At 38.1% G+C, this 11,619-nt stretch overlaps 2 protein-coding genes across 2 annotated transcripts; both read left to right on the top strand.

Moving 5' to 3' along the window:
- The first annotated feature begins 253 nt into the window (after positions 1-253).
- On the top strand, positions 254-2,338 carry BRK1 (BRICK1). Its single transcript, XM_089155724.1, has 3 exons — positions 254-375; positions 587-734; positions 1,872-2,338. The coding sequence occupies exons 2-3, from the start codon at positions 602-604 to the stop codon at positions 1,991-1,993; spliced, it is 255 nt and encodes an 84-aa protein (XP_089011850.1). The 5' UTR covers positions 254-375; positions 587-601; the 3' UTR covers positions 1,994-2,338.
- Positions 2,339-4,773: 2,435 nt separating this feature from the next.
- Positions 4,774-8,949, top strand: LOC149014669 (heat shock 70 kDa protein, mitochondrial). The gene is made up of 6 exons (XM_089155740.1): positions 4,774-4,989; positions 6,207-6,283; positions 6,375-6,453; positions 6,546-7,112; positions 7,196-7,816; positions 8,009-8,949. Exons 1-6 carry the CDS (start codon positions 4,927-4,929, stop codon positions 8,624-8,626), a joined length of 2,025 nt encoding a protein of 674 aa, XP_089011866.1. The 5' UTR covers positions 4,774-4,926; the 3' UTR covers positions 8,627-8,949.
- Positions 8,950-11,619: the final 2,670 nt, after the last annotated feature.

Below are 11,619 nucleotides of genomic sequence, written 5' to 3'. Positions count from 1 at the left end.
ACCACTAGACCACCACACCCCTGATAGAGAACCAAACGAAGAAATGAAGAGTATCTTTGGATTTCATTAGAAACGCTTGTTCCAACCCTTTTTGTCCACACGCTTCCTAAACCGATTCAACCGGTGAAAAACCAAACCGTACAGACCAATCGAATCTCCCTCATCGTACGTGTCTCTCACTAAGGCGAGCGACTGTGATCAGCACAGTACTACAGCAGAGAGATATCCAATTATTTAAAAATTAAAAAGAATAAAAATGGAGAACCTCACTAACCCCAACTAGAACTGCTCCTTCTTCTCGTTGTTGTCTCCCTCTTTCCAATGCTCTCTTGCAGGGGATGAAAACAACAATCAGATCTCGAACAGTGGCTGAAGGTATTTATTTTCAAACTTCAACTTCTTCCTCTGCTCATTTCATTTTTTTTAACTCCCATAATTCGGTTCTAGGGTTTCAGATATAACTTTTCACTTGTCTTTTGATCTGCATTTCCTTCGTCGTTTGTTTAAGTATTATGGAATCCGTGGCTTTATACTTTGAAGTTTCTTCTTTTTTACCCTGTTTGACTTTGGGCGGTTTTCTTGATAGTTTCTGAATTTTGATATGGCGAGAGCTGGAGGAATTACAAACGCGGTTAACGTTGGTATAGCAGTACAAGCAGATTGGGAGAATCGAGAGTTCATCTCTCACATCTCCCTCAATGTTCGTCGTCTCTTTGAATTCCTCATTCAATTCGGTACCAATTTTACTGCATTCCTAATGCTTTTAAGCTCTTATCTAAAGACTGAATTGTGTTCCCTAGGCCTCTATTGTCATTGGAATCTATGAATTGGTCACTTATTAAATTTCAGACTCGGATTCATCCTTTTACCTTCCTTTGTGTTCCTTGTGCTTATGAACTCCGCTGTAATGTTTTAGCTTTTTATCTCTATTTAGAAAAGTTCAATTCTATTTTTCTGTTAAATTGAATTCTCATAGCTTTATTTTACCAAGTTTTGGCACACCTAATGCAAGGCACCCCGCCATGGCGGGTTCTAGGAGGATCATAATATACACAGCCTTGCCCCTGTTTCTGTTTCCAGAACAGCAGAACTCGTGTTCTACCTGCCTACAAAATTTCAGCTCTATCACATGGCACATATTACTTGTTCTTAGGATTTCCTCTTGTCTGGAGTGTTAGTCTCTTGGCTTGAGACTTCAGCTAATTCTTGCCCAATTTATCTTTTTGCTATTTCCAATGTGCCCACAATATGTTAGAAAGATCATTCTAGATGAGTCTGCTACTTAGAGTGATTTCTGCATCAATGTGGAGTTTGGAGATTCAGCTTTTGTTTGATGTACAGATTTCCTCCAGCAAATATTATACCATTTTCCATACTTATTGGAAATGAAGATACCCATCTTTCTGTTATTCCGAGGGCCTCCAATTTGGTTATGGACTCCTTGGTCAAGTTGGCCTTGTGGGTTGAGATTCTGATGGTGTAGCCTATTGTTAATCCTTGGGTGTTGAATCTGTTTAGATCTTCATTCTCTGGTTGTAGTAGCTCTCTCTCTTCAATGAATTTCCTTTCTACCTAGGGAAAAATAGAAGATCCTTGTCTTTATATCAGATGTTTCCCTGGTCCAGATGTAGCATGCACTGCATTGATCGTAAGTTTTGTGTCCATCATTTCTACTAAGAGAAGCTGATTTTTAATTGTCAATATGCATTGCTAAATGCCTATGATTTTGCATTGACCTGCTTAGACAGAACACCAAGGGAGGGGGAGGGACAGATTGGATGTAGACTATTTGTCTGAACATACTATATATTTAAGTTGATTTCTTTTCCAATTTGGCTATTATTCACTGGTTTTATCCCATTGACCTCCAGAAGCTACAACAAAGAGCAAATTAGCATCTTTAAATGAAAAACTTGACACATTGGAGCGTCGCCTGGAGCTGCTTGAAGTCCAAGTTGGTACTGCATCAGCCAATCCCTCACTTTTCTCCTGATCTGTTTCCGGATGATGTTGGTAAATGACCTTGCAAAACCCTCTTGGATTGCATGGTGATACCTTATTGTTTCTGGTACCCTGTTGAAAAGCAATCAATCCTCTTTCTCTGTCACATTTTTCTCAACTTGTTTTTAGATGTATTGCAGCTGATTAGAAATCTTGTACTAGGCTTGGAACAAATGAAATTTGGTATTTTGTATCATCAGTACCATTAGTGACAATTCATACACCAAGTTGATGGGTTTGAATTTTCAAACTTTTCTAGTATTTTTCTACTAGTCCATGATGTAAGAATTTCGAGGTCTACAGTAGTAACAAATTGGGAGATGATGCTTAAGCTCTATGTTCCTAGGGGATTATTGTGATCCATTTTTATTCAGATTGCTGTCAAATATTTCCCAAGACATCAACTACTTGAACTTTCAATATTTTTTGAGTTCCAAAGGACAATGGAGTGTTAACATAAAACGTGTTAGCTGTCACTGTAACGAGGTTCAACTCTAATGCATCGAAACTCCATTCTGGCAATGTCATATCAGCAAAACATTTAGCTTGGAGATAGTTGAGAGGAGTTTCCCTAGATGGAAAAGGGTGGCATAACATACTAGCTTAACCCGCTAGCATGAGCTGTTGTTTCTGCTGTGTGCTTCAGTTTTCTGACCTGGTTTTGTTTTGTAGCAGAGGGAGATCTTTACTCATTTCTCGCCAATCATGTCTCCGGAAGGAGGAAACTGCAGAGCCATGCTGTGTTTAACTTTTGCTCCCGTGAATTTCCAGGGTTTCTCAATTCTCAACATCTGAATGATTCACCGCCGGTTATGTTAGCTCTTAGGTCTGACCTGCATAGCGCTGCTAGATGAACGAATTAGAGGATTTTAACATGGTTACGTGTATCTTGATCTCTCTGGAACGTGGAAATTGGTGGTTGAGAGCATTATACTTAAAGACTTTAAGGAGCCTTAGCACAACCTACCCATATCGAGTTTGATAGACATGATTTGAGACCATGATGCAGTTTGGTTATATGAATTCAGGGATTTGAAATGAAATGAAAATTTTCAAAAAGTTAACTATTTGAATAGCCTCAAATCTATTGAAGTTAGTAAAGTTCAGCTGGGTTATTCCTCGTGAATTTGTAAATTTCACCCATTTTATACCTAGTGTGGGATTTATGAATTTTTCCAATATTTAAAAATGGCTTAATTCATATGTTTATGTAAAAAAATGAAATTCTTGAATTTCATTTCATGAATCTATGGATGTTTTACAACCGAACAAGTATAAATCTTTGATTCATGAATCCAGGAATTTGTAATCCTTGGATCCAGTAAACGAACGCCTTAGGAGTTTTTGTCAAAATAATAACACATGTATGAGTGAATTCAAACCAGTTTCATTGGGAATAATTTTTTTTTAAAACTAAGGTTTATGTGAGTAAACTTATGCATACTTCGACTACATCATTTAAATATATTGTGGGATTTTGCCTTTAATCCCAACATTGGTTTTAGCCAACTGAATCAAATGTTCTTCATGAGCAAAATAAAAATATACTTTTTTTTTAGCAAAATATGAAATACAATTATACAAATGTTGTCTGCATAAACCCATTGGCTTTGAGTTCTCGGTAGTAAGGCACCTTTAAGGCACCCAATCGGAGAGCCAAAATCACCACATCTATGTTTGGTGAGTGAAGATCCTCCACCCTCGTATTCTTCTTCTACATATTTATGAGCGAGATTCATATCTGAAACATTGATAAATTAAATTAAAAGCAATTATTCCCCTAAATGTGTGATGGATTAATGTAAGGGAGCAAAATCCAGCATCCCAACTCATTGTTTAGCACCTTTGTTCAGGTAATCCTAGCTTTCCTGTAGAAATCTTGAATTAAAAAAGCAGCATCAGATTGAAGATGGAGGGTGTGAGGAAAAATGCTGTGATGAGACTTGAGAGCAAGGAGTAGATCGATAAGCTTATGGAAGGAAGTGCCTTCAGTTCCATTAAATGGTTTTGGGTCTTGTGGGTTCCAGTCATGCGAAGAGGCTATGTATGGTCTTGTGGCTTCATGGTTAGGGCCGGCTTTTCATGAACTGAAGTGAGATGGTAATGCAGTTGAGAAGACAATGGAAACGAGTAGAGTAAGAGGGTAAGGCTTCTTATTCTTCTGTGAATTGTTGATTAAAATTGTGGAAATGAGCATTTGTTAGTAGATTACCTGCTGTCAAGTTGCTTGAGCTGTTGTCATTTGTTTCTGATGGAGTCGTTCCTACACCAGAGGCGAGTTGGGCTATTCCACCATTACAAACTACCAGGGAAAGTCCAGAGGAGAAGCGCTTGGCACAAGATTTGAGTTTTTCCATTGCCATTCGTCATTATTGAGATCTGCTCCATTGCTTTATCTCTGTTCTCCCTCTCTGGTAAAATTCCTGAGAAGTGAGGGAGAATGGTTAGAACCCTGGTTTTAACAGTATCGTTATTATTTTGGAATAGAGATGGGTATCACATAATATGCCATCGCAGAATCGAACCCACAATGGCTTCACTGAAAGGTGTTGAGGTGTTGATATTACCAATTGAATCGGGTAACATCGTTATAAAAATTGGAAAATTTGGAACAGAGAATGATTCGCACTGAAATTTTTTTAAAATAAAACTTGGCCAATAAGGTTCATAAAATCGAAGTTTCTGGCAGTGGGGCAGGGCTGTAATTTGAATCAACAATTGGGACAATAAGACACTGTTGGGTCTGTTGGCTGGTAACGGTGTCGAGAACTCTAGAAGCTCCGGAAGAAACAGAACGTGAGACACAGAGTTATTTAGAAGCGGTAGCGTCAGAAAAAATAAAAACAGAAAACCTGTGGAAGCTCGGTTGCAATCACCAAAGCATAAACCCTTAGACGTAAAACCCTAACTGGCCGGAGCTGAATTATGGCAACTTCGGTTCTTCTCCGTTCTCTGAAGCGTTCTTCCCATTTATCATCACAGAGATGTGTATGTCTTCTCGATTTTTTTGGTGTTACTGCTCTGCGATCACTTTTATACTTCTGTTTTATAATTGAAGTTCTTCTTTGGTGGTTTACCTACATGTTGTCCATATGATATTTATGGTATTCTGCCAGAAACGATGATGGGTTTTTTATGTTTCTGTTTGAATATTGTTGTTTCTTTTAGATGATCGAAACTTTTTGTGTTTGTTTTATGTCTTTAATGATTCTCCATGATCTGGGTTCTCGTATATGAGTTTTATTTTTATGGATGTTTGTGTTGGGATCGTGTTGAGGTTACAGGAATGGGTTTTGTAGTTTGCTCTACATTTCATCGTTGGATTTCCATCATCGGGAGTTAGCGGTTATCAACAGGACCTACTCTTAGACATATATTTTACCTGTGATAGTTGTAATCAAAGCTTATCGTGTTTATAGGCTTTGAAGTTTTGCTGGCCGTACCCATGTTGATGCATTATGATGGAGTCTTAATTTTGTTTGGATAACCCTGTTATTCTTTCTTCTTCGCATGAGTCGAAGGAGAACAAGGCTTGCCTATTTTTGGGAAAATTTTGAGAATTCTGATCTTGCAAGTGAATTATAGTAGCAGGAATACGTTTATCATCTCTTCTACCGATCTTTTATATTGGTCTTACAGTTGTAGGTTGTAGCTTAATATCTTTTCAATTTTCTGTCCTTCTAGTTCATAGCGTCATATGGTTTAGTTGATTATTGAAATTTTCTGAAGCAGATCTTTCTTTGGGGAAATGAACTGTGCTTCAATATTGTGGTATAGGAAGTTGCTTTAGGGAGGTTATGTTGGTTCTTTAATTGCTTCATCCATGAAGAAGATTTCAAATGCTTCCTTGAAAATTTTGAGGAAATTCCACTCCAATTTTTTATTGGTAGATCATGTTATTGTATGGTTTAGATAATGACTTGTGATTCAGAGCCAGAAGAAGCAGATGCTCTATTGATGTCACACTTCCTACTTTCTTTGAACTGTCTTGGAACTTTTAATGATTGCAAGAAATAAAGCAAATAATCCAAGGGTTTCTACCTGGTATATTTTGTTGGATTGAATTTTCTCTAGCTTGTAGATGAATGTCTTCTGCTGTTGCTGGATTCATTGTGAAATCCTGAGGACATATCGTGTTGTACCATTTATGTTAAAGATACCTTACTATGGGCAACCTTATTTGAAGCTGATTAAACCTTTGGCAGCTTGCTGGTAATATCAAGACATTTTGGGCTCCCTCTCCACTGGGTCAGAAGTGGTCTAGTTTGGCCAGGCCATTCAGGTGCTTATTATTTTTATATTTGATTATTTGGCCACTCTTTTTATCGTGTGCTTCCCTTTTCTAATTGACTACTATGTCTCTTTTGATTCAGCTCCAAACCTGCTGGGAATGATGTTGTTGGTATTGACTTGGGTACCACAAACTCATGTGTTGCTGTTATGGAGGGGAAGGTTATATCTCTTATGATGTATTTGGTTCTGTAGAGCTTCCACCCCCGTTGTCTCTCTCTCTTAGCACTGATAGCTATGTATGTTGTGTGCAGAATCCAAAGGTGATTGAGAACTCTGAAGGTTCTAGAACCACACCATCTGTTGTGGCCTTCAGTCAGAAGGGTGAACTACTTGTGGGGACTCCAGCCAAGCGTCAGGCAGTTACCAACCCAACAAATACGATATTTGGGACCAAGCGTCTGATAGGAAGACGTTTTGATGACCCCATGACACAAAAAGAGATGAAGATGGTTCCATACAAAATAGTTAGGGGTCCAAATGGAGATGCATGGGTTGAAGCCAATGGGCAGCAGTATTCTCCCAGTCAGATTGGTGCATTCATTCTAACCAAGATGAAAGAAACTGCAGAGTCTTACTTGGGGAAGACAGTCACCAAGGTTGTAATTACTGTGCCAGCGTATTTCAATGATGCTCAGAGGCAGGCGACAAAGGATGCGGGGAGAATTGCTGGCCTTGACGTTCAAAGAATTATTAATGAGCCAACTGCTGCTGCACTTTCGTATGGGTTAAATAACAAGGAAGGTCTTATTGCAGTCTTTGATCTCGGTGGTGGGACTTTTGATGTTTCTATCCTGGAAATTTCAAATGGTGTTTTTGAGGTGTGTAATATTCTTCTGTTGGCAATTTTTTTGTGCTTGTAGATTATGTGAGGATTTCTTTCATATCTGTGTTTGTTCTATAGGTCAAAGCAACAAATGGAGATACATTCTTGGGTGGAGAGGATTTTGACAATGTCTTGCTAGATTATTTGGTGAGTGAATTTAAAAGATTAGAGGGGATTGATCTCTCCAAGGATAGGCTTGCCCTGCAAAGGCTGAGGGAAGCAGCTGAGAAGGCTAAGGTTGAACTCTCATCAACAACTCAGACTGATATTAATCTGCCATTCATTACAGCTGATGCATCTGGTGCAAAACACATGAACATCACCTTGACTAGGTCGAAGTTTGAAACTTTGGTGAATCATTTGATCGACAGGACCAGAGACCCCTGTAGGAATTGTTTGAAGGATGCTGGCATAACTACTAAGGATGTTGATGAGGTTCTTCTTGTTGGAGGGATGACCCGTGTTCCTAAAGTACAAGAAGTGGTTGCAGAGATTTTTGGAAAGAGCCCAAGTAAAGGGGTGAACCCCGATGAGGCAGTGGCGATGGGTGCTGCTATTCAGGGTGGTATACTCCGGGGAGATGTGAAAGAGTTGCTTCTTTTGGATGTTACTCCTCTATCCCTTGGAATTGAAACTCTTGGTGGTATCTTCAGCAAATTGATTAACCGTAACACAACCATTCCCACGAAGAAGAGCCAGGTTGGTTGTTAGGACTGAATCATAGTTACTCTATATGTGCTTTAAATTGTAGTGAGCAGTGTCATGATTTCTCTACAACAATGGGAAATTAAGTCTTTTCTTATTTGAATTCAACAGGATGAGTTACAGTGGTGGCATGTCTTTATCACCAAGTTTAGTAATTAATGCTATTGGTGAAATCTTTGTTTTCAGGTGTTCTCAACAGCAGCAGACAATCAGACGCAGGTGGGTGTCCGTGTACTACAAGGTGAGCGTGAAATGGCTGCTGACAACAAGTTGCTTGGTGAGTTTGAGCTGGTTGGTATTCCACCAGCTCCGAGAGGTGTGCCCCAGATTGAAGTCACATTTGATATCGATGCCAATGGTATTGTGACGGTCTCTGCGAAGGACAAAGCAACCGGCAAGGAACAGCAGATTACAATCCGATCATCTGGTGGTCTCTCAGAAGTAGAGATTCAAAAGATGGTCAAGGAGGCTGAGTTGCATGCCCAGAAGGACCAGGAGAGAAAAGCTCTGATTGACATGAAGAACACTGCTGATTCCACCATCTACAGCATAGAGAAGAGCTTGGGTGAGTACAAAGACAAGATACCTGCAGAGATTGCTGGAGAGATTGAGTCTGCGGTAGCAGATTTGAGAAAGGCAGCATCTGGGGATAACATTGATGAGATCAAGGCAAAACTTGATATTGCAAACAAGGCCGTCTCAAAGATTGGTCAGCATATGTCTGGAAGCTCCGGTGGCTCTTCTGGTGGATCTCAGGGTGGTGATCAACCCCCAGAGGCAGAGTATGAGGAAGTAAAGAAGTAGACAGTTGAGTCTTTGGTGAGTTGGAAGTTTTGTTTGTTTAGTCTAGTTGCTGAACCATAGAGAGACATTATCACAAAAGAGGATGTATATAGATCAACAGTGTTCCAATGGTGTAGTATTCCATCTCAGGAAATTGGGAACACATCTGATTCCTTGAAGTTCAGAGGTGACCCAAATTCTGTAGTCTTTATAGGTGTAATAAATTTTCCATTTCTCTTGACTAAAACTTAAAACTTGTAATTTCTAGTTGAGGTTCCACTCTATAAAACACAGAGAAGCCTGAAAGTCTAGAACTGGTGCTGGATTTTGCCAGTTTAGATGTATTTTCCTTGGTACAATTGTGCATTTGTGGTTACCATCTGTTCCAGGCCTTTATTTTTTGGTTGATCCAGTCTCTTGTAGAGATTTTCTTGTAGAACCAGTCTCTTTGGAGAGAATTTGGAGAGAATTTTCCAATAAGTGCTTGATAGGTTTGAGCAATTTAATATGTTAATATTATACGTGGTTGAATCTTATATCATACCACATAGGGACAGTTGTTAAAGAGACAATTTAAATTAAAATTTTACAATAATATTCATGAATTTTCAATTTTGGGAACCAATTAAAACTTATACATGTTTGGAAAAATTTTCATTGTTGATTCTCTCATCTAGAACTGGTGAAAATTTTATCTAAATGTTGCTAAAGCCCGAGAGGTTGATTTAACTGGTTTAAAAATAAAATATAAATATAAAAAACAAAACAAAACAATTTTTTAAAATCGGAGTATTTCTTGAAATACGGAAGCTTGTATGCTGCTCCAGACATTTTGGTTATCAAAAATGGAAAAATTAATATGAACATAACACAAGTGAAAGATCATTGTTTGGTTGTGTAACACTTGGACAAATTACATGTTGTCTAATTGGTGAACTTGAAATATTACAAGTTATTTACTATTATTTTTTTTATTAACTTTTGGATAAAAATGATCATGTTGTCCATAAGTGAAAGTAAATATAAATTTTTTTTTCATTTTATAGAAGTCACTTAATTTTTTAAATTTACAAAAAAAAAAAAAAAAAAAAAAAAAAAACCTTCTGGGCTTTCTTTAGCAAAGCAAAACCAGATTTTGAAGATCGACTCTCCATTCAATTTTTCCTCTGAACTATGGAAACTCATGAGCTTTGGATCTCTACCATCTAGACGGAGCTCTGACAAGCCTTGATTTGTCTTCGTCTACAAGATGTTGATGGAAACTATGGGGACGATTTCCGAAATAGAACAAGAAAGTTGATCAAACCCTGTGCCCTAGTGATGGTGTTTGGCAATAATGATCATTGCCCATAGAAGGCAATTTGAGAGCGACAGGGAAGAAAATGGATAAGAAGGATAATATGAAACATGAAGAGTAGAACAACGGCAGTTGCTCCTACAAATGTGAGGATGAAGTTTGTCAAAACCTGCCATTAGAGCTCCAATGTCTAAATTTCTTTGACGCCTAATGCTTATTTGCTCTTTTCTGGTGGGAGAGGGGGTGGTGGTCGGCGGAGGGGAAGGGTGGTGAATCTAGTGAACCAGGGTTGAGACAGAGTGAGTGAGAGGGGTTGAGTTCTATTTTGCTCCATAAGGCTCACAAAGAGGTTTTTTTTAGTAAATTCAAAAAAATTAAGAGGTTTTATAAAATAAAAATAAAATATATATTTTCTTTCACCTATGGGTAAAATGGTCATTTCAAATTCAAAGTTAACAAAAAAAAAAATAACAAATGAATAACTTGTAATATTCCAAGTTCACTACATTAAACAACATGTAATATTATCTAAGTACACAAGCAAGACTTAAATAGACAAAATGGACCTAATGTGGTTGGTCTTATGCTTAGCATCAGTCAAATTTCGACAAAAATGAACTGAAAATCTGGTCAAATTTTATTTTTCTAAGAAACCAGACAAAACCATGGGTAATTTTTAGAAGTTCCCATGTCTTAGATAAGTTTGGTGGACATTTCAAAAATCTTGGTACGTTTGAAAAATATTTCGGTTGTTCTGATGTATGACCAATTTCAACAATGTAGACTAGTTTCAATTAGTTTTGACCAAGACTACAATCAAGTGCTTGGATTTACCCAAAAGTTCTCAAATTTTGCCATGCCTTACAAATGGAGATCTTGATCCTTAGGGCGCATTTGATGATTGTTTTATTTAAAGAACGATGTTCTTTGCAATAATCGTTTTCTAGCATTTTTTTCAAAGAACTATAGATTGAGCACAATTTTGACTATTTCGTAAAATTTGTACTGAAAACACTTGAGTCGAGGTGATGGAGATTAAAAAAAATATATGATGAACGTAGAAAATAGTTAGAAGTTGCATGTGAATGAAGTTTGGGTTGAATGTCCCTCTTCAAAGTAATTTTGACTTGAGGTAATTTTTACTTTTGAGAATGACGAAATAGGTTAAAGTTATTTTACCAAAAGCTTTCTCTAGCAAGAAAATTGGTCCGGTTTGTTTCTCAAAAATGAAAGAACAATCCATATTACCAAATGCTTTTTAGCGTTCTTTGGCATTCTGAGAACAGAAGAAACGCCAAAAGCTGTTCCTTGGCCTGTTACCAAACGTGCTCTTAGTTCTCCAATGTCAATGGATGAGTCTCTCCATTGGGCTTGATCGGCTTAACTGGGCTTCTAACAGTTTTCTCACTATCATCATGATTACTTCTTTAACTAATTGGGCCTACATTGGGTAGGTGTACTGAGTTAAATTGACAGGTTTTGGGCTTTAGTTGGGCAACTTATAATTGGGCCTTAGTCAGGAGTTTTACTCTAAAACAGGCCTAAAGGATCGGGCTTCAGTAGGCCCACAACTAGTCTGGCCGATCCGGTTGGCCTGAACTGGAATTGACACCGCGAGGGGTTTTATTTATGTGTCGAACCTTGCAGCGCAGGAAATTATATCCTACGCGATCAGCGTGACCGCAACGAGGTTTTATACTCGTCTTTCAAGTTTCAT

The sequence above is a fragment of the Hakea prostrata genome, chromosome 5 (assembly GCF_041222555.1).
Source record: "Hakea prostrata isolate BN-2017 chromosome 5, UWA_Hpros_2, whole genome shotgun sequence".
Taxonomy (NCBI): Eukaryota; Viridiplantae; Streptophyta; class Magnoliopsida; order Proteales; family Proteaceae; genus Hakea; species Hakea prostrata.
The sequence above is the reverse complement of the archived record's forward strand: the minus strand, read 5'-3'. Positions and strand labels throughout refer to the sequence as shown.